At 37.1% G+C, this 24,216-nt stretch overlaps 1 protein-coding gene and 1 pseudogene across 1 annotated transcript in view; both read left to right on the top strand.

The window, feature by feature from the left end:
• Positions 1-24,216, top strand: part of ELP3 (elongator acetyltransferase complex subunit 3) — a 98,093-nt gene that overhangs the window by 8,143 nt on the left and 65,734 nt on the right. The window contains exons 4-7 of the mRNA XM_045461481.1: positions 15,482-15,552; positions 16,342-16,405; positions 17,793-17,861; positions 20,748-20,902. Of these exons, the coding sequence (XP_045317437.1) occupies positions 15,482-15,552; positions 16,342-16,405; positions 17,793-17,861; positions 20,748-20,902 (359 nt within the window). The remainder of the gene's footprint in view (positions 1-15,481; positions 15,553-16,341; positions 16,406-17,792; positions 17,862-20,747; positions 20,903-24,216) is intronic.
• Positions 1,257-3,376, top strand: LOC123589424 (annotated as a pseudogene).

The raw sequence follows: 24,216 nt of genomic DNA on the forward strand, positions 1-24,216 counted from the left end.
TATCTCCTGGATTGTATTACATTTGTGGCTAATTAAACCCTAAAATTTTATACACAATGTATCACCAATCCTGGTCTCTTCTCCTTTGTACTTCAGTGTTTTTGTTTTATTTATTCATACCTGGTGTAAAGGGTTCTTTAAGAAAAACTAATATAGTTGAACTAATATAGGTTTGAACTGCATGGGTCCACTTAATAGGCAGATTTTTTCCAACGTATATAGTACGGTAAATGTATTTTCTTTATGGTTTTCTTGATATTTTCTTTTTTCTAGCTTATTTTATTGTAAGAATATAGCATATAATACATATACAAAATATGTATTAATAGACAGTTTCTTTTACCAGTAAGGCTTCTAATCAACAGTAGACTATTCAAGTAGTTAAGTGTTGGGGGAGTCAAAAGTTATATGCAAATTTTCAACTAAGTTGAGGTGTTATTGCCCCTAACTCCTGCTTTGTTCAAGGGTCAACTATAGTTTCAAACCCTTCACCTCTCATTTTTCCCTTCAGCTCAACCACTTTTAACTCTTAGCTGATTTCTTGGCATTTACTTCCATATCCCTAAATAACACATTTATAGATAAGTCTTCTATTCTTAGCTTTCAGCATTAGGTATGAGCTTGCTGCTGTGCAAGACAAAGATTTAGCAACCTTTCAACCTGACTGATAAACCTGGCTTCCATGACCCCATTCTCTGTCCTTCTCCCCCTACCTCTGATTATTTCTTTCTTTGAGATCTATTCTTGTCCTGCTTGCCTCTAAAAATTGATGTTTTCTGTGGACCTGGCTCCACTGTTTTTAGTACTGTACATGCCCTTTCTTGTGTTCTCATCCATTGACATTTCTAAGTATTGTTATGTGCTGACTTCCAGCTCTGACCTCTCCCTAAGCTTCAGGCTCATGTCAAGTGGTCTATCAAACATTTCTCTTTTGACTGCCTGGATACCCTCAAGTATAACATAACCAAAACTAACTTCGAAATTGCTCATTCATCTTTCTTGTCCATCTTAGTTCATGGTACCTCCATCCACTCAGTTTCCAAAAGATGTGAAATGTATTGTCCATTCCACAACCACTAGTAGGAATGTTTTCGCCTCCATCCTTTTTTTTTTTTTTCTTAATGTTTATTTTTGAGAAGGAGAGAGAGAGAGAGAGAGCAGATAGGAGGGGCAGAGAGAGAGGGAGACAGAATCCTAAGCAGGCTCCATGCTGTCAGCACAGAGCCTCTTGGAGGGCTCAAACTCATGAACTGTGAGATCATGACCTGAACCAAAACCAAGAGTCGGATGCTTAACTGACTGAGCCACCCAGGCACCCCTGGCCTTCATTATTTCTTATTTAGACTATTCAGTCATTTCCTAACTAGTATATTTTGTCAAGGATGGATTTGGTGCAGGTAAGACAATATCATCAGAGTGAGCTGTTAAAAATATCAGAAGTACAGGGGAAGGTTGGAAGATGTCAGAGCAGGAGGACCCTCGACTCACCTCGTTCCTCAAATACAAGTAGATTACTATCAAATCATCCCAAGTACCTCAGAAATTGACCTGAAGAATTGCAAAACAAGCTATACAACTAAAGGTAGAGAAGAAGCCACACTGAAGAAGGTAAGAAGTACGGAGATGCATTTTGGGAGATAAATAGATCATGGCCACTGTGGTGGGGAGGGAGTTGCAGTCACAGAGAAAGGCAAGAGACAGAGTAACACTGTCACACAGGGAAGCCTGCAGGGAAAACAAATCCCCACAGCAATAGTCTTGGAAAGTGAGAGGGGCTGAATTTTGGGAGTTGTTACAACCAGCAGGACTTAAACCCTGGAATTTTAAAAGTCAGTGGGCTTGGCTGGGATAGAGCCCAGAAGGCATTGCATTGCTCCTAGAAGGCAGGCAAACAACCTGTGATGTACAGCATGGAAACAGCAATATCAAGAGTGCGTGGGGCACACAGTGGGGAGGTTGTTTGCTCATCTTGGAGCATATCCCAGAGAGGCAGAGTTCAAGGAGAAACCCCTCCAGGAACAAAGGAACTGGCCAGTGCCATTTCCTTCCCCCATCCCTCAGCATAAGCATAGGGCCACCTGCAGCAACCAGCACAGGGCCCATACTCGCCACCTAACTTGTTTACACCAAGCTCCACCTCCCTGGACTCCATGGGAACTGCCCTTCCCAGCCTTGCTTGCCTCAGTCCTGGCATGACCAGTCCCTTCCCCCAGGAGACTGGCTCATACTCCTGCTTATACTGTGTCTCCTGACTTGGGACTTTTGTGGAGCCTCCATTCTGGCAGCAATGGCAACAGGTCTCATTTCACAAGCAGACCAGAGTATACCTAGTTAAAACATGCCACATTCGCTTTCCGGGGATTCCCAATATCCTGGCAGGTGGACTCCGCTTCTTCACAGGCAGCCTCTGGTCGCGGTGTACCAAGTTCCCCAGTCCTTCATGCCACAGGACCCCAGGCTCCTGGGCTGCTGCTCTGGCCCATTCGCCTCTACCGTCAACAGACTGATGGCCAAACTTGAAGAACTCGATTTGACCGGCGCCAAACAGAACACCAGAGTATGGCTCATCAGGTTTCCCTAAATACTCGTCCCAGCAATGGGCCGAAGCCTCTGAAAGAGGTAAAGTTGGGAAACTGCAGATTGCTAAGAATCAAGGAAGGACTGAGGTGTCATTTACTTTGAATGAGGCTCTTGCAAATAGTCACAATATTGGCAGAAAACCAGCTTCTGTCAGCACTCCTAGAGAACATCCATTTGTCTTACAAAGTGTTGGAGGACAGACCTTAACAGTCTTTACTGAGAGGCTCATCAAATAAACTTTCATTGGAAGGAATAGTCGTACAAAGAGCTGAATGCCAACCTGCTGCCAGTGAAAACTACATGAGATTAAAGAGATTGCAAATAGAAGAATCTTCCAAACCTGTAAGGCTATCACAACTGGACAAAGTTGTGACAACGAATTATAAACCTGTTGCTAATCATCAATACAATATTGAATATGAAAGGAAAAAGAAAGATGGAAAACGAGCTCAAGCTGATAAACAACATGTTTTAGACATGCTATTTTCAGCATTTGAGAAACATCAGTATTACAATCGTAAGGATTTGGTGGACATCACAAAACAACTTGTGGGGTACCTAAAGGAAATCTTGAAAGAAATTGGTGTTCAGAATGTAAAAGGAATCCACAAAAACACATGGGAGCTGAAGCCAGAGTATAGACAGTATCAAAGAGAAGAAAAGAGCAATTAAGAAGACTCTCAGCCAACATGCTAACAGAACAACTAAAAAGTGATGTGCTAAGGAAACACCATTGATATCAAATACTTGAGTTCCATCTGTTATAGGGGTAAAATGACTGGAAATTTAATTTCCCTACATTTTAAAAATTTTTTTTTTCAACATTTATTTATTTTTGGGACAGAGAGAGACAGAGCATGAACGGGGGAGGGGCAGAGAGAGAGGGAGACACAGAATCGGAAACAGGCTCCAGGCTCCGAGCCATCAGCCCAGAGCCCGACGCGGGGCTCGAACTCACGGACCGCGAGATCGTGACCTGGCTGAAGTCGGACGCTTAACCGACTGCGCCACCCAGGCGCCCCAACCCTACGTTTTTTAAACAACAATTCTTGTTACTTAAGTGTTTTTTGATGAAAAAATTTATAGGCCTGCGTTAAACTAGATTATTCAGGAGCGGGTGTGGGGTTGGGGAGGTTAAAAAGGTTTTTCTTTTTTAAATATTGACTCTTAAAATGTAAAATTAGGAAATGATTTCTAAATGAGGACTCTCTGTCCTTGTCTTATCTCCACAGAGTTGAGGTAATGCAAATCCAAAGTGAATGGTAAAGCAAGAAAAAGTACTACAGAAAGTTTTAAAAGGAATAAAAAGCCAAAATTCCTTTTTCTGGAAAAAAAAAAAAAAAAAACACGCACCACATTCAGGTCAGGGACCAAACACTGTTCACAAAAGGCAAAGAGAGCCTCTGCAGACAGTTGGCCTGAAGTATAGAGTAACCAGGACAAAATAACACACCAAATGCAGCACATTTTGGAGACGTTCCCAGAAGCACCTGGCCCTGGGGAACAGTGGACTCTACACAGCAGGGCAGTACAGGACCTCATCTTCGTAAGGCCATTATCCTTAAGAACAGGAGATGTAGCTGACTTACCTAACATACAGAAAGAGGCACAGACTTAGACAAAATGAGAAGACAGAGAAATTTATCCCAAATGAAAGAACAGGACAAGGCCATGGCCAGAGATCTAAGCAAAACAAATATGAGTAACACACCTAAAGCAATGATTGTAATGATACTCACTGGACTCGAGAAAAGACTGGAAGACATGAGTGAGATATTTAACACAGATTTCAGGAATAACATAGCAGAGATAAAGGGCGCAATAAATGAAATGAGAAACATGCTGGATGGAATGAACAGCAGGCTGGAAGAAGCAGAGGAACAGATTAATGACCTACAAGACAAAATAATGGAAAGTAATCAAGCTGAACAAAAGAGAGGAAAAAAAATTATGCAAAATTGGAATAGACTTAAGGAACTCAGTGACTCCATCAAACATAATAACTAACATTCATATTATAGGAGGCTCAGAAAAAGAAGAGAAAGGGGAGGCAGAGAATTTATTTAAAGAAACAATAGCTGAAAACTTCCCTAATTTGGGGAAGGAAACAGGTATCTACATCCAGGAGGCACAGAGAACCCGCAACAAAAGCAGATCTAAGACAAGACATACTGTAATTAAAATTAAAATTAAAAAAGTAATGGTTAAAAAAAAATCTTAGGGGCGCCTGGGTGGCGCAGTCGGTTAAGCGTCCGACTTCAGCCAGGTCACGATCTCGCGGTCCGTGAGTTCGAGCCCCGCGTCGGGCTCTGGGCTGATGGCTCAGAGCCTGGAGCCTGTTTCCGATTCTGTGTCTCTCTCTCTCTGCCCCTCCCCCGTTCATGCTCTGTCTCTCTCTGTCCCAAAAATAAATAAACGTTGAAAAAAAAAATTAAAAAAAAAAAATCTTAAAAGCAGCAACAGAAAACACAGTTATATACAAGGGAAACCTGTAAGGCTATCAGATTTTTTCAGCAGTAATCTTGCAAGCCAGAAGGGAGTGGCATGATATTCAAAGTGCTGAATAGGAAGAATCTGCAGCCAAGAATACCCTATGCAGTAAGACTGTCATTCAGAATAGAAGAAGACTGGATAAAGAGTCTGTCAAACAAAAACTAAAGGAGTTTGTGACCACTAAACTAGCCTTAAAAGAAACATTCAAGAGGACTCTTGGAGTGGAAAGAAAAGACCAAAAGTGGCAGTATATAGGTAAGAAACACAAAAGCAGTAACAATGAATATTTCTCTCAAAAATCAGTTAAGGAACTCACAAATAAAAGGATATAAATATTCACCATATACCCAAAACGTGTAGAGAAGAGGAGTAAAGAATGGAATCAAACTAAAACCACCATCAACTTAATATAGACTGCTGTATGCTGTAGATGTTACATACAAACCTAATGGTAACCACAAATCAAAAATTACTAATAGATATGCAAAGGATAAAGAGAAAGGAATCCAAACGTATATCACTAAAGAAAACTAGCAAACCATGAAAGAGAAAAAAGAAAGGATCAGAAAAAAACTTCAGGAACAACCACAAAACAAGTAATAAAATGGCTATAAATACATATCCATCAATAATCACTTTGAATATAAATGGACTAAATGTTCCAATCAAAAAACATATGGTGACAGAATGGATTAAAAAACAAGACTCGCCTATACGCTGCTTACAGGAGATTCATTTTAGACCTAAAGACACCTGCAGACTGAAAGTGAGGGGATGGAGAAACATCTATCATACAAATGGATGTCAAAGGAAAGCCAGAGTAACAGTATTTGTAAAAAGAAAGAAAGAAAGAAAGAAAAGGAAAAGAAAGAAAGAGAAAGAAAGAAAAAATAAAGAGAAATAAAAAATAAGTTTACATGGAATATACTCCAGAATAGTTCACATGTTAGGCCAAAAAGCAAGCCTCGACAAATTCAAGAAGATTGAAGACCTGCCATGCATCTTTTCTGACCATAATGGTGTGAAACTAGAAATCAACCACAAGAAAAAAATCTGGAAAGACCACAAATACATGGAGGTTATATAACGTGCTAAACAATGAATAAATGGACCAACCAGGAAGTAAAAGAAAAAATAAAACATACATGAACACAAAAATGAAAACACAATGATCCAAAACCTTTAGGATGCAGCAAAAGCAGTTCTAAGAGGAAAGTTTATAGCAATACAGACCTACCTCAAGAAGCAAGAAAAATCTCAAAATAACCACCTAAACTTACACCAAAAGAGCTAGAAAAAGAACAACAAATGAAACCTAGAACCAACAGAAGGACGGAAATAATAAAGATTAGAACAGAAATAAATGATATAGAAACTAAGAAAACAAACAGATTAATGAAACCAGGAGCTGGTTCTTTGGGGGAAAAAAATCAGTAAAATTGATAAACTTCTAGCCAGACTTATCAAGGAAAAACAGGAGAAAGGAATCAAAATCACAAATGAGAGAGGAGAAATAACAATCAAAGCAACAGAAATTCAATTATATGAGAATATTATGAAGAACTATATGCCCACAAATTGGACAGCCTACAAGAAATAAATTCCTAGAGACATATAAACTACCAAAACTGAAATAGGAAGAAATTTGCATAGACCTATTACCAGCAAAGAAATTGAGTCACTAATAAAAAATCTCCTGACAAACAAAAGTCCAGGACCAGAAGGCTTCATAGGCAAACCAAACATTTAAAGAAGAGTTAATACCTATTCTTCTCCAACTATTTCAAAAAACAAAAGGGAAGGAAAACTCCCAAGTCTAGTCTATGAGACCAATATTACCCTGATACCAAAACCAGATAAAGACACCACTAAAAAAGAGATCTATAGGCCAATATTCCTGATGAACATAGATACAAAAATCTTCAACAAAATACTAGCAAACCAAATCCAACAATATATTAAAAATCATTCACCATGATTAAGTGGGATTTATTCCTGGATTTCAAGGGTGATTCAGTGTTCGCAAATCAACACGATACATCACATCAATAGAGAAAGGAAAAGAACCATGTGATCATTTCTGTAAACCCAGAAAAAGCATTTGACAAAATACAACATCCATTCATGATAAAAGCCCTTAACAAAGTAGGTTTAGAGAGAACATACCTCAACATAATAAACGCCATATAGGAAAAACCCACAGCTAACATTCATCTTTAATGAGGAAAAACTGAGAGATTCCCCTAAAGTAAGGAACAAAATAAGGATGTAGTCTCTTATTCAGCATAGTACTAGAAGACCTAGCAGCAGCAATCATACAACAAAAAGAAAGGCAAGGCATCCAAATCAGTAAGGAAGAAGTAAAACTTTCACTATTTGCAGATGACATTATACTCTACGTAGAAAACCCAAAAGGCTACCGAAAAACTGCTAGAACTGATAAACAAATTCGTTAAAGTTGCAAGATACAAATATGGTGCATTTTTATACACCAATAATGAAGCATCAAAAAGTGAAATTAAGAAAATCCCACTTACAATGACGCCAAAAATAATAAAATACCTAGAAATGAACCTAACCAAAGAGATGAAAGATCTATACGCTGAAAACTGTAAAACACTGATGAAAGAAATTGAAGGTGACAGAAAGGAAAGACATCCCATGGTCATGGATTAGAAGAATAAATATTGTTAAAATCTCTATACACCTAAAACAATGTACACATTTAATGTAGTCCCTATGAAAATACCAATAACATTTTTCTCAGAAATAGAACAAACGATCCTAAAATTTGTATGGAATCACTAAAGACCCCAAATAGCCGAAACAGTCTTGGAAAAGAAAAGCAAAGCTGGAGGCATCACAGTTCCAGATTTCAAGTTGCAATTACAAAGCTGTAGTAATCAAAATGGCATGATACTGGCACAAAAATAGACATGTAGATCAATGGAACAGAATAGGAAACCCAGAAATAAACCCACAACTGTATGGTCAATTAATGTTTGATAGGACAGGAGAGAATATCCATTGGGTGAAAGTCTCTTGAAGAAATGGTGTTGGGAAAACTGGACCACTTACACCATACACAAAAATAAATTCAAAATGGATTAAAGACCTAAATGTGAGACCTGAAACCATAAAAATTCCAGAAGAGAACACCGGCAGCAACTTCTTTGACATCGCCTGTAGCAACTTTTTTCTAGTCTCCTGAAACAAGGAAAACAAAGGCAAGAATAAACTGTTGTGGCTACAACAAAATTAAAAGCTTCTGCACATGAAAGGAAACAGTCAACAAAACTAAGAGGCAACCTGCTGAATGGGAGAAGATATTTACTAATGGCATATCCGATGAAGGGTTAGTATCCAAAATATATATAGAACTGGTAAAACTCAACACCCAAAAAACAAATAATCCAATTAAAAATGGGCAGAAGACATGAACAGACATTTCTCTAAAGAAGACATTCAGATAGCCAACAGATGCATGAAAGGATGCTCATCATCACTTATTAGGGAAATGCAAATCAAAACTACAATGAGTTATCTCCTCACACCAGTTAGAATGGCTATAATCAACAACACAAATAGCAGGTGTTGGCAAGGATGTGGAGAAAAACCCTTTTGTACTGCTAGTGGAAATACAAACTGGTGCAGCCACTGTGGGAAATAGTAGGGAGGTTCCTCAAAAATTTAAAAATGGAACTACCCTATGATCTAGGAATCACACTACTGGGTATTTACCCAAAGAATACAAAAACATTAATTCAAAAGGGTACATGCACCCCTTGTTTATTGCAGCATTATTTACAATAGCCAAATTGTGAAAGCAGCCCAAGTGTCTATTGATCAATGAGTGGATAGAGATATGGTGTGTGTACACACACACGCGCGCACGCATGCATGCTGGAATATTATTCAGCCATAAAAAATGAGAAATCTTGCCATTTGCAACAACATGGATGGAGCTAGAGAGTATAATGCTAAATGAAATAAGAAAAAGACAAATACCATATGATTTCGTATGTGGAATTTAAGAAACAAATGAGCAAAGGGAAAAATACAAATGAAGAAACTGACTTTAAGTATATAGTACAAACTGATCGTTACTGGAGGGAAGGGGTTTGGGGGGATGCGTTAAATAGGTGATGAGGATTAAGGAGTGCATTTGTGACAAGCACTGGATGATGAATAGAATTGTTGAATCACCATATCGTATACCTGAAACTAATACAGCACTGGATGTTAACTAACTGGAATTAAAATAAAAATTTTTTAAAAATTAAAAATATAAAAGTATCAGAGGTACATATACAGCTGACTGTCATTCCCTGTCTGCTATGCATCCTATCCTTCATGCTTTTATTCCTGGTGGTGATTTTTTACTTTTTTTAACAGCAGTTTTAGGTTTACCTAAAAAATGAGCAGAAAGTACACAGGGTTCCCATATACTTCCTTTCCTCCCTTCCCAGGTTGCCCTTGCATTGATTTGGTACATTTGTCATAATTGATAAACGAGTATTACTACCTTGTTATTAAATGAAGCCTATAGTTTATATTAGGGTCACTTATAGTGGTGTGTATTCTTTGGGTTTTAGAAAATGCATAATGTCATGTATCCACCATTACAGGATCATATGGAATATTTCCCCTGCCCTAAAGCTCCCCTATTCATCCTTTACTGTGTTCCAAACTTCTGGCAACCACTGATTTATTTACTGTCTATAGTTTTACCTTTTCCATAATGTCATGTAGTTGGAATCAAACAGTATGCATAGCCTTTTCGGATTGCCTTCTTTCACTTAGCAATATGCATTTAAAGCTATGCCATGTTGGGGCGCCTGGGTGGCGCAGTCGGTTGGGCGTCCGACTTCAGCCAGGTCACGATCTCGCGGTCCGTGAGTTTGAGCCCCGCGTCAGGCTCTGGGCTGATGGCTCAGAGCCTGGAGCCTGTTTCCGATTCTGTGTCTCCCTCTCTCTCTGCCCCTCCCCCGTTCATGCTCTGTCTCTCTCTGTCCCAAAAAATAAATAAACGTTGAAAAAAAAAAAATTTAAAGCTATGCCATGTGTTTTTAGTGGCTTGATACAGTTCATTTCCTTTTAGAAGTGCACAATATTCCACTGTCTTTACCACAGTTTATCCATTCTCCTGTTGAAGGACATCTAGGTTACTTCTAAATTTTGATAGTTACGAACAATGCTGCTATAAACGTTGTCTGAAGAGTCTTGTGTACACCTAAGTTTTCCACTCATTTGGGTAAATACCTAGAAGCATGATTTCTGGATCATACAGTGAGACTAGGTTGAGCTTTGTGAAATTGCGAAACTGTCTTCCAAAGTGGCTGTACCATTTTGCATTCCCACCAACAATGAGAGTTCCTGTTTCTCCACATGCTTGCCAGCATTTGGTGTTGTGAGTGTTCTGGACTTTGGCCATTCTGATAGGTGTGTGGTAAGTAGCATTTCGTTCTAGTTTGCAATCCCCAGATGACATATATTGAGTATCTTTTGTATTCTCATTTGTCATTGGTATATCTTATTTGATGAGGTGTCTGTTTGGATCTTTTGCTCTATTCCTATTGGGTTGTTTTCCTATTCTAAAACTGTAAGAGTTCTTTGTATATTTATGATACATATCTTTTATCAGACGTGTTTTGCATATGTTTTCTCTGAGTATGGGTCTTTTCATTCTCTTAAGAGTTTCTCAGAGCAGAACTTCCAAATTTTAATGTAGTCCAACTTACTCATTTTTTCTTTCATGGATCTTTCTTTTGGTGTTGATCTAAAAACTCATTGTAAAACCCAAGGTGACCTAGATTTTCTCCTGTATTATCTTCTAGAAGTTTTATAGTTTTGACTTTACATGTAGGTCTGTGATCCATTTTGAGTTTGTATTTGAGTTTTTGTGTTTGTTTTGCTTAGAATGCCATGATGATTATTCCTCCTCCTCCTCCTCCTCCTCCTCCTCCTCCTCCTCTTCTTCTTCTTCTTCTACCTATCAACATTAAATATAATAACAGCTACCATATGTTGCCCACCTCTTACATACTGGCTATTGTGTTTCTGATTTAATCCTCAAAACAGTTTTGAGAGGTAAGTGCTATTGCCTACATTTTACCAAATAGGAAAATTCACAGTAAGGGGCAAAGATTCAAACTTACATCTCTCTGACTGAATCCAAAGTCATTGCTTTTTCTACTTTACCAGTAATTTTTAAACTGTACTCTATAAAACTGGAATTCCGTAGAAGTCTTTTGAAGCTACTGTGGGGCATAATAAGTAGTGAAACCATAGGAGCAGGGACATCGCTGTTTCACCCAGGGCTGTAGCTTTTATCTCATTTATAAATTGAGGTTTTAAGTAAAATGTTACTTGAAAGGAGAGTTCTGCTTAAAAACTCTTCGAAAACTACTGCGCTTTACTTCCCTGGCCCCACCTTACCCTATCCTCTTGACTTAATTAACCCTAATCAGCATCTCTGGAAGGCTTCTCTGACTTCCCTGGTCAGGGCTAATTGCCTTCTTTGGCATTCCTGGTATTTTATACATGCTTCTTACCATGTGGTTCCAAAATAGCCTTTTTCTATGTGTCTTCCTCACCTAGATAGGTATGTTTTCAGAGGACAGAAACAGTGCAGTAATATTTTTGTGGTCTCAAGGCCCATTTGCTCTGTGTAGCTCAGAACCTGGCCCATGTACTGGGCCCTCAATTGTTGAATTAGACTGATCTCATCAGTGGCTCGTATTAAAAACATTTGTTTGAAAATCTAAATTTTTCATTCAGAATTGCAATTTTTTTGAAATTTTGGACTTTCTCTAGATCACTATTTAATGCTTTAAATTTTAATAATTTTTATTATGAAGAATAATCAAACTTACAGAAAAGTTGAAGGTCCAATATAAAGAACATTTTCCCCCTGAACCACTTAAGAGTAAGTTGCGAAGTAAGTTGCCTTTGAATACTTTAGTATGCATTTCCTACAAACAAGGACATTTCTTAAATCACCACAATACAGCATCAGAGTCAGGAATTTAGCACTGATAAATACTGTCATCTCATCCTCAGATCTTGTTCAAGTTTCACCCACTGTTTCAATAGTGACCTACAGATCCCAGTTCAGAATCACATGTTGCATTTGGTTGTCCTGTCTCTTCACTCTGGGCACTTCCTGCCTTTCCTTGCCCTCATTACCTTAACACTTTTGAAGATTTCAAGCAGGTTATTTTGTAGCAGGTTCCTCAATTTGGCTTAATCAGATGTTTCTTCATAATTAGGTTCAGGTTATACATCTTTAGCATTGGAACATCACAGAACTGATAATGTATTCTTATTGTACCCTATCAGGTGGTGTGTGTGTGTGTGTGTGTGTGTGTGTATATGAGTGTGTATATATATGTATGTGTGTATATATATATATACACACATATATGTGTGCATGTATATGTATATATACATATGCATATGTATATGTGTGTATATGTATATATACACGTGTGTATATATATGTATACATATGTGTATACACACACACACATATATGTATATGTGTATATATATACATATATATATATATATATAGTTTCAATTTGTCCTGTCATGGATAATGTTCTTTCTTTTCATTGAGGTAAATTGCTATTGTAACATTTTTATTGAGATAAAATTTCTATATAACATTATATTAGCTTCAGGTGTATAAGATAATTTGATATTTGTATACACTACAAAGTAACCACCACAATAAGTTTAGTTACCATCCATCACCATACAGTTGACCCACTTCACCTGTTTTGTCCCTCTCCCAGCCCCCTCCCTCCTTGATAACCACCAGTCCGTTCTCTGTATATATGAGTTTTGTTTTGTTTTCTTTTTTATATTCCACATATAAGTGAGGTCATATGGTATTGTCTTTCTCTGACTCATTTCATCTACCATTTAATACCCTCAGGCTTCATCCATGTTGTCCCAAATGGCAAGATTTCATTCTTTTTTATGACTGAGCAGTATTCCACTGTATATACATCTATATCGCACCTTCTTTATCCATTCATCCATTGATGGGTAATTAGGTTATTTCCATATCTTGGCTATTGTAAACAGTGTGGCAATAAACATAGGGGTGCATATATCTTTTTATCTTTTCATATTAGTATTTTCATTTTCTCAGGATAAATGCTCAGAAGTGGAATAGCCAGATCATATGGTAGACCTGTTTTTAATTTTAACCTCCATAGTGTTTTCAGTAGTGGCTACACCAATGTATATTCCCACCAGCAGTGCATGAAGATTCCCTTTTCTCCATATCCTCATCAACAGTTGTTATTTCTTGTTTTTTTTCGTAATGGCTACTCTAACAATAATATCTCATGGTTTTGATTTGCATTTCCCTGATAATTAGTGAACATCAACATTAGTTGAACATCTTTTCATGTACCCACTGGCCATTTGTATGTCTTTGGGAAAATGTTCAAGTTCTCTGCTTATTATTTAATCAGATTGGTTTTTGTATTGAGTTTTTTAATATATTTTGGATATTAATTATTGAATATATGACTTGCAAATATTTTCTCCCATTCAGCAGGTTGTCTTTTCCTTTTGTTGATGGTTTCCTTTTATTAATGGTTTCCTATGATGGTGCAGAAGCTTTTTAGTTTGATGTAGTCCCACTTACTTATTTTTGTACTTTTGTCGCCTTTGCTTGTGGAGTCAGATCCACAAATTCAATACCCAGACCAATGTCAGGGAACTTCTGCCTGCATTTTTTTTCTAGAAGTTTTATGGTTTCAGGTCTTACATTCAAGTCTTTAATCCATTTTGAACTAATTTTTGTGTGTCATGTTAGATAATGGTCTAGTTCATTCTTTTGCATGTGGATGTCCAGTTTTCCCGACACCATTTATTGAAAAGACTGTCTTTTCCCCATTGTATATTCTTGGCTCCTTTGTTGTAAATTAATTGACCGTGCATGCGGGGTTTATTTCTGGGCTCTCTGCTTTTTTGATCTATGTGTCTGTTTTTATGCCAATATCATATTGTGTAGTATAGTTTGAAATCGGGAAGTATGATACCTCCAATCTTTGTTCTTCTTTCTGATATTGTTCATTTTGATCAAGGTAGTGTCTCCCAGGCTTCTCCTCTGTGAAGTTAATCTTTTCCACTTTGTAATTAAGTTTTGTCTGGTGAGGTACTTTGAAGCTATGTAAGTTTTCTGTAACTCATCAGATTTTCAGTTTACTCATTCATTTATTTGTATGAGTGGATTAATGGTTTCCTATTTGGTGGGTTATAGTCTGTTACTATCATTATTTATTTTGATGTACAAATGATCCTTGATTTGACCAGTGAGAGAGCCCTTTCAAGCTGGTTTTTGTGTCTTTTTTAAATGTCTCCATCATTCTTTGAGCAGTTTCTAGCTTTCTGTCATAATAAAATGTTTCAGGCTCATTTGTCATTTCTTTGCCCCAGGTCTGGAATCAGCCATTTCTCCAAAGAGCCCTGGTTTCTTTCACTGGAGATGGGTATTTAGAAACCAAGATCTGAGTGCTAGATATACTCATTGCTATTAGAGTGTTGCTGCTCCTAGACCCTCTAGTGGACCAAGCAAGGAAGTATATTTGTATGTATACATATACACCTGCATATACGTATACTAACACATTTGCATTTATATTTATTTGCATATCAGTGTATTTATTGAAAACTATGAGTTCACAGCAATACCTTCCATTCCATCCAAGTTCTCTCCCTTTCTATATTTATAGCTTCCTTCTCTGATAGTAAGAAACTTGGCTTGCATTCACCTTAGTCTATAGCCTTATTTGGCCAACTCCCCCCATATGTAACCATACTTCTGTCTCTGTTATCACCCTCTTTCTCAAGCACATAATGTCCTCACCCCAGGAGGGCTCTGACAGACTCTTCTGAGAATATTTTGCACACACTCTGTGAAGTGTAGCTCCTAGTTTAATAGTGTCTGCTCAGAATATTGAGATCTAATATGTCCATGAGGAGGCTGAGTTACAGTTTTATATATATTCAATTAATGCATTTAGATACAATTTTGTAGACTTGCATAATTTTTTTCTTTTAGGGTATTTTAGTAAAATAAATCAGAGTAAGAGAATCACTGTGACTTTGAAAATGATTAATACCTTATTTTGCACTTAATTTATTGTAAAATATTACTATTTAATAGCTAGCATATAAATACATATGTATATTTTAGAGACTAAACACATCAAAAAGAGCTCACCCTTATGCCCATAGCTCAGCTCAAGAAATACAGTATTACCAATACTTTGAAGTCCCTTATGTGCCATTCTCTGATTGCATACCTCTCCCTCCTGAGAGATAACCACTCTCCAGCATTGTGTATTCATTATTCCATAATAGCTTTCTTATTAATCTTTTGTAGATTGCTGTTGTGGCTGTGATGTGCAAACCCCACAGATGCCCACACATCAGTTTTACAGGAAATATATGTGTGTAAGTACGATGATTTTCTTCAAGCGTGTGTGTGTGTGTGTGTGTGTGTGTGCACGCTTTAATTGAATTAGTTAATTCCCTAGAGCCTTAATCAGTGCATGCTGGTAATATTTAAAACTTTGATTCAGTAGATGCATAAGTTAGTTGTTTGAAACAAGCAGCCATTGATAGGATGTTTCAGTGCTTTAAAACTGAAATATATATTTTAATATGTTGCAGTAAACAATAAAAAATACATTGTTATAGAACGTGAAAGACTAAAAGTCTATTGACTTGATAAATGAAACAAGGAGATATGAACTGCCTAAATTCTGTCAGAAATTCAAATGAGTTTGGATCAGAAAAGAATCAAATTAAAAAGTTATCTCTATAAATAACCTTTAAACTTCTTAAATTTAGATAATTGGAAAAACAGGCAGAATGCATGATTCTAGGTAGGAAGATTAAATGAAAGATTTTCTTAAGTATAGTTACCAAGAGAGCACTGTATCATTCTAAACCTAGGAAAAGTTAGGTGCTGTTACTTGCCCCTAAAAGTGTAAATCTCTGAAATAATAGTGACTGCAATATTCTGAAAATGACTACTATAATGTTCCTCATATGTTTATTGTGTTTACTTGTCAGTAGAAAATATATTAATTGTAGATACTTTAAAGGTAGGCTCTTCGATTAGGATTTGAATATGAAACGTGTTTGCTCTCAGAATTTTATGGAGACTGCAGATACTTGAACTAGACTGTTGAACTAAATTTTGTATCTGACATCTTCATTCCTTGGTTGTATTGGCAGATACTGCCCTGGTGGACCTGATTCAGATTTTGAATATTCAACCCAGTCTTATACTGGATATGAGGTAAAGTAATATGAGGTTGTCCTGAGGAAGTTTGACATCATACTTTACCTATAGTGTGCTCTTACAAGTACTGACTTTCTTAAATTATTTTTATTTTTTATTTTTCTCCTGATTACAGAAGTTCATTCATTAAATATTTGCTGAGTGTCTACGAATATTGCTGTAGTCACTGGAGAAATACTTAACATAAGCACTTGTTCTTACTGTATGTTAAACTGTTGTAAGTCTTCACAACTTTAAACCTTATAGCAGCACCTTGAAGGCAGGCACTATTATCCTGGCTTTATGAATAAGGAAACAGGCTTTAGAGGCCCTAAACAATTGGCCCGGAGATACACTGCTAATTAGTGACAGAGCCAGGTTTTGAATTTTGTGTTCCTCACCATGATATCATAGTGCTTCTTCAACAGTGAAAAATGGATAAAGTCCCTAATCTTATGGAATTTACATTCTAATAATAAGAGATAGACGATAAAGAAACAAGAAGAAAATATCAGGTACTACCGGTAAATGCTAAGTAGAGAAGTAAAATCAAGTGAGGTTTGTAGAAACTGAGTAGATACTTTAGCCTTGGTAGTTAGGAAGTGACTGAGGAGATGATAAACTGAGTCTTGAATGACAAGAAGGAGCCATGCAAGAATATCGGCAGAGAGCATTCCCAGCAGAGAGGATAGCTAGAACAAGGAGCCATGGTAGGAACGACAGTGGGGTGTTCCAGGACATAGTGGGTAAGGGGAAGGATGAGATTGGAGAGACAGATGAAATAGGTTGTAAGCTGGACATAGAGTTTGGATTTTGTTATAGGTGTCATGAGAAGCCATTAAGGTTGAAAGCAGGGGAATGATGCGATCCAGTATAGGGTTTTAAGAGATCATTTGATGGCTGTGTGGTTAAAGGATGAGAGTGGGGGCAAGAGTGCAAGCAGAACAGCAAGCAGGCTTCTTTTGAAGCAGTCAGCCTTTTCGGGAAGAGGTCAGCAGCCAGAAAACCATTGGACTTTTTCTCTTATATATGGAATTTCACTTTTTACTTGTTTTCCATAGTTCACATTTTTAAAAATACAAAAGGAATTATTCAGTGAAAAGGCTCCCTCTCGTTTCTGTCCCTTAGCCACCCCTTTCTGCTCCAGCAGAAAGTGACCCTGGAGATTTCATAAGTGTTTACACAAAGATAAATATGATTCAAGGAGATACCCTGCTGTTCAGAATCTTAAGACAGTGGGGATGGAGACTAGCCAGATGCTATTCAGAACAGTATTTTGATCCCTAAACTGAGAAAGGAAGGAAGGAGCACAAGAGAATTTTATTTTTAATATAATTCTTTTGAACTACTTTTTATTTTCTATTCAATGTGGGCCCAGCAGGAGATTTTTCTCTTTTTCTCTTAGCCAACCTCCATGCGAGCTATCCGTGCTAGATATGACCCTTATCTACAGACAAGACACCGAATAGAACAGGTAAGTTTCTAAAAAGCATTTTTAAGTTAGATTTTTGTACATACTTAGAAGGTATTATTGTTTAATTTGAGTTGAACCTGAAATAACTAAAAGAGTGCCTGTCCCCTTGGTAAGTTTTTAATATCCATCTGAGGGAGGAAGACTATTTTGCAATACCCAGCAAGCTCAAAATCACTACTTCCTTTAGAGACTGTATTACTTTCTTTAAGGGTTCTATATTCTTTAAATTTCTTTCAACTTATACAGACTCATTAACCATATGAAATTTATAGATGGAGATGTGAGAAAGTTCTTAGAGTGTAGGTAGATGGATTGAATTTTTGCTTCCATGAGCCAGATAAGAAGTTATTGTGACTGGTATGCCAGGGTGGGAATAGGGAATTGACTGCAGAAGGGTGTGAGGAACTCTTAGGAGTCCTGGGATTGTTCTGCATCATGACTGTGGTGGGAGTTACACAACTGTAAACACTCATCCATACCCTTCCAGTTGTACACTTAAAATTAATTGATTTTATTGTATGTAAATTATACTTCAATATAACTGATGAAAAACAAGTAGTACTGTTTAAATGGCCTTGCTCTGCTTGAGAAATCTGAACAGTAATACAGATTTCCTTTTTTATAGTTTTATTTTAAACTTGTCCGATTTAAAAAAGTGTGAGTACCACCTATAATTTTTACCGTAACAACACCTAGTAGGGCAACTACAGAATCTCAAAAGGGAAGTAGTACATACCATAGTCATTAAGTCACTTCTCTGTTCATTTAGCTAGTATCGGCGAATACCAGCCAGTTCATATTTTCACCTCACTGTCACCCAAGCACGTGTGGATCAGGATTGTCAGCCATAGGAGAGGACTTCACCTGGGTGCAACCTGTATAGTCTAGAAAAGCATGTTCTAAACTGACCACTGCTTCAATTTCTTTTTTAGCTATGATATTTAATTCATTTAAAATGTTTCAGTAGAGTGTAAAATGTTTATGTTTACCAAAAAGAGAATGGGTTTTAAAAGGTTTAGAAACTAGCATACTGCAGTGATTTTTTTCTTCACTGTAAATGCAATAGAATCACCTGAGTATCTTTTCCAAAACATATGCCAGATTTTCACGTCAGGAGTTCTGATTAAGTCTGGTTTAGGGTCCTGACAAGGTATTTTGAAAAAGGTACCCAGAATGATTTTGTTGTGTTTCCCTTGTAAACAATCATAGAGTTTTTTTTAGTATTTATATATATATACACATGCACACACACACACATAAACATACTTACCTATATACTTACCTGCACACCTATATATACTTACATATATATTTTCATGCATATGTATATATGAATACAATTACAGAAAGATACAAATATGTATAAATTTTTATTTGCCATTGTCAAAAACAAACATTTAAAAAGGTGCCTTTTTGTCATATTAAGTGTAGACATCCTTTACATAGAACATTAATTAGAGTTCATAGTTTAGTAGTCTACTTGACCCAGTTTTTCTCAAGCCTGAGACAGGGCAAGAAATTTTTCTTTTAATTGAAGTATAGTTGACACACAGTGATACATTAGTTGCAGGTGTACAACATAGTGTTTCAACATGTCTGTTATGCTGTGCTCACCACAGGTATAGCTACCATCAGTCACCATACTGTGCTGTTACAATATCATTGACTGTATTTTCTATGCTGTATCTTTTATTCCCATGATTTGTTCATTCCATAACTGGATTCATTCATTCCATAATTTATTCATACCTGTATCTTCTGCCCTTTACCCATTTTGCCCATCCCCTCCTCCACTTAACCCTCTCATAACTATCAGTGTGTTCTCTGCATTTATAGGTCTTTCGTCTTTTTATCTGTTTTAGTTGTTTAGATTCCACATATAAATGCAATCATTCGGTATTTATTTTTCTCTGACTTATTTCACTTAGCATAATACCCTCTAGTTCCATCCATATTGTACACTTGTAAATGGCAAGATCTCATCCTTTTTTTAATGGCTGAGTTATATTCCGTTGTATATATACACTGCATCTTCTTTATCCATTTGTCTCTCAGTGGGCACTTGGGTTGCTTTCACATCTTGGCTATTATAAATAATGCTGCAATAAACATAAGGGCACATACATCTTTTTGAATTAGTGTTTTTATTTTCTTTAAATACCCAATAGTGTAATTAGTGGATCATGTTGTATTTCTGTTTTTAACTTTTTAAGGACCCTACGAAATTTAAATACCTGTTTTTAAAATTTAGAATCTTGGCTTATTATAGTTGGCAAAATGAAAAATCTGTACCATTCTCTCCACTACTAGAGAGACATAATATTTTATAGTTTATCAATCAGATTTTTATGTTGTTTTTTCTCCAGAAAGCCATGCCACCTGTGCTCATAATCTTCACAACTGGTTTAAAACTGCATTCTTAATTTTTATTTCTAACCTGGTGTTCTTTTTCTTCCATTGGCATCAAGCCCTGATTATGTTGCACAGTCACTGTTTTTGTTCCCAAGGCTTACCGCAAGGTCTGACATAAAAAATACCTGATCAAGAAGTATTTATTATGTTGCATATTGTATTATTATATTTGCCCTTACTGCTTTCTAGTTTATATTCCACATGTTTTTAAATTTCCACATAGGTATTGATGTCAAGCTTCTTGTTTATTGTTTTTAATTGTCACTTTGCCTCCTCGAGCTATAGTAATTTTTTTTTTCTTTCAGACTCTGGAGTGTATTTTTTAATCCAAACCTTTGCTAAATATGTTTAATTGCTTTTCATTTTTAAACTATACTGATGAAAAAACTACAAAATAAGATTAGAAATTTGCAGTGCCTTCTTAGGGTGATTGACTGTATCCATCTAATGCTGATGAATTTGTATGTGTTTCAGTTAAAACAACTTGGTCACAGTGTGGATAAAGTGGAGTTTATTGTGATGGGTGGAACGTTTATGGCCCTTCCAGAAGAATACAGAGATTATTTTATTCGAAATTTACACGATGCCTTATCAGGACATACCTCCAACAATATTTACGAGGCAGTCAAGTAAGAAATCCTTATTTTATCATATTCTGCAGAGTGGTTGTCAGTTTATCCCCTGAGCCGCAGCCTGTGAGAATTCCTTTTGTTCTACATCTGCATTCCTAGTTCTTTTTTGCGCGCGCGGGGTGGGGGTGGGGGGGGTTGTTATTTTTATTTGCATATTTTGGATGGGTTATAATTAAATATATTTTCTAGTTTTATTGAGATAGAATTGACATACAGCGTGGTAAAAGTTTATGGTGTACAGCATAATGACTTACATATACATTGTGAAATGGTTACCACAGTTACTTTCATATCCATCACATCCATCGTCCTATACATTCCTAGTTCTCATAGTTACTTCTTTTTTGTGGGAAAGGATTATTTTCATTGAAATAATTAATAGTTTTTTCTTAATAAGTGAGTGTGGTTTGTTGACATTTGTATTCTCTGAGAAAGAGTGATTCATTAAATCAATCACTAAAGGTTTTTTTCAACCTTAGGCTGGTCTAAAGTACAGGAGTAGTTTTGATTTGACCATTTGAGTTTTCAGCCTCCTCAAAAAGAACACTAGGGGTACACTTTGTCCGAAACATTTAGCTGCCATACAATCAAAACAAGTTATTTTTTAATAGCTATTATTAATAACTACTAAAATTTCTGTTTATGAATGAGATCACTTTTTCATTCTAATTGGCAAAACAAAATTATGCATCCTTTTGATACGTTGTATCTCCGTTTTTAGCAAAAAGAATACTAAGATTTCATGTACAGTATTTCAGAAGTTTCAGGAAAGCCTAGTTAGTTACCATATACTGTTCCCTCTTATTTATCAAATGTTTATGGAGGGCCCACTAAGGGCTATGCACTGCTTTAGGCACTAGGAACAGCATGGTGAAACAAGATAGATATTGTCCTTGCCCTTGTGGTGTTTATTTCTACTAGTTCAACAAATATGAAGTGCTATGGTGGAGATAGATTACTGTGATAGAGATTAAGACTTTTCTCCAGACGAAGTGGTAATGTTTAAGCTGAGACCCAAAGTATATGAGGAGGAATCAGGCTAAAAGCAGAAAAAAATATGACAGAAGCACTGAAATGGGGAAGATTTTCGGGTCTTCTAGGAACAGAGAGGAGGCCAGTGTGACTAGATTCCAGTGAATAAAAGAGAATCTTAAGGTGAGCTTAAAGAGTTAGTCTGGGCCAGAGAATAGAATGCTTTTGAGGAGCTAAAGTTTTATTTGAAATGCAGTAGGAAGTAGATGAATGGTTTTAAGCAGGAGAGTGACACATTTCAGGTTGATAAGCAGGTCATTCTGTCTATTGTCTGGCTAATGGATTAGCGGAGTACAAGAGTGAAAGTGAGGAGCCAGATAAAAAGACTGTTAAACCCATCATAGCTCACTTCAGGGTGGTGGCAGTGATGATGGAGAAGAGAGGATGGATTAGAGTTCTGTTTTGTTGTTACAAATGCCAGGACTTTGGATTGGGTTGAGGGTAAGAAAGGAAGGAATCAAAGAAGATGCTTAGCTTTTGGTTGTCGGAAATAGTTAATGGGTAACGTCACCGTATCCTGAGATGGAAAAGACATGGAAGAACAGGTTTATGGGAGAAAATCAAGAGTTTTACTTTGGATACATTAAATTTGAAATGCCTAGGAAATGTTCAAGTGGAGATGTCAGGTAAGCTGTACAAGAGACATCCAGGCTGGCAATGCAAAATTGGGATTATCAGTCCACAGATGGCATTTATAGCCATGCAAGTGGATAAGATCGCCTAATGTGGGAGAGTTGCTGGTTTCTGAGGTATATTATGTGAAAAAGCAATTTTTAGAGCAATTCTTACAGTATGGATCCATCATATTTGTGTATATCCACATAAATGTAAATGCATAGAAAATGTGAAAGGGGGTGAGAGTGATGATTATTACAGGCATGAGTTTGAGCTGAGGAGGAAAGGACATAGGAGAATGGGGGTAAAGGAGCACATTTATGGTTGGGCTGGACATTGTGATAAGCATTTATTTAAAACTCACAGTAAATATTTGAGTTCGGTATTTAAATTATCCCTGTTTTGGGGGTGCCTGGGTGGCTCAGTTGGTTGAGCGTTCGACTTCGGCTCAGGTCATGATCTCAACGGTCCGTGAGTTCGAGCCCCGCATCGGGCTCTGTGCTGACAGCTCAGAGCCTGGAGCCTGTTTCAGATTCTGTGTCTCCCTCTCTCTCTGACCCTCCCCCGTTCATGCTCTGTCTCTCTCTGTCTCAAAAATAAATAAATGTTAAAAAAAAAAAAAAAAGAGCTTTAAAAAAAAATAATAAATTATCCCTGTTTCTACAGGTGAGGCAGTCAAGGCACAGAGAGATTAAGCAACTTGCCAAAGTTACAAAGGTAGTTAGTTGGTGGCGGGAGTCGGGCTGTGAAACCCAGGCAGCTTTGCTTTAAGAGCCTGAACTTTGCTATAATGTGAGAAACTATGCTACGTGTAAAAGTGTGTGAAAATGTGTGTCTGTGCGTGTACGAGCACGTGTGTATGTACACCACCAGAGCTTCAAAATATTGGAAAAAATATCTCTTTGGTTTTTTTTTTTTTTTTTTTTGCACTCTTCTTCCTGCCTTCAGGCTTTTCTCTGGCTTCTCTTTTATATTGGGGAGAGAGGGTCATATAGCTAATTACAAAGTTGTTTCAAATAGTGCCCCTCTTAGAGAATTTTTTGTAAGATGATAAGTAGAACCAAAGTTTGAATGAATCTAAGGATGGTTTTCATCACACCGTAATTAAAATGGTTTGTGATACACAGTAGCCGTGAGTAAATGTCTGAATGAATTTTGTGTGAATGATCAATCTATAGGTCAAATACTGACAGCTAATGACTTAGGTAAGGCTTAGAATAGGGACATCTTTTGTGTCCTTCCTACTATCCCTGTTGAGACCTTTGGCTATCAAGTGTATCTCGAGGGACCTGTGTAAAGAGTCCAGCAGCTGGGAGAGTGTGTGTGAGCAACCTACTTTGTTTGATTGCCTCTAGAGAATGTGGTAGGTTCATTGTATGTCCACAAATCTAGGTTTTTAACAACAACCGGCTGGTGTGATCTCTTCCTCCTACGTGGGCTTTAGTAGCAAGATAAGATGGTGACCATACTTTTTTTTTTTTTTAAGTTTATTTATTTTTGAGAGAAAGAGAGCAAGTGGGGAGGAGCAGAGAGAGAGAGAGAGAAAGAGAAAGAATCCCAAGCAGTCTCCGCACTTCAAACTCACGAACAATGAGATCATGACCTGAGCTGAAATCAAGAGTCAGGGGCTTAACTGACTAAGCCACCCAGGCACCCCTAACCAT

Source organism: Leopardus geoffroyi, chromosome B1 (genome assembly GCF_018350155.1).
Source record: "Leopardus geoffroyi isolate Oge1 chromosome B1, O.geoffroyi_Oge1_pat1.0, whole genome shotgun sequence".
NCBI lineage: Eukaryota > Metazoa > Chordata > Mammalia > Carnivora > Felidae > Leopardus > Leopardus geoffroyi.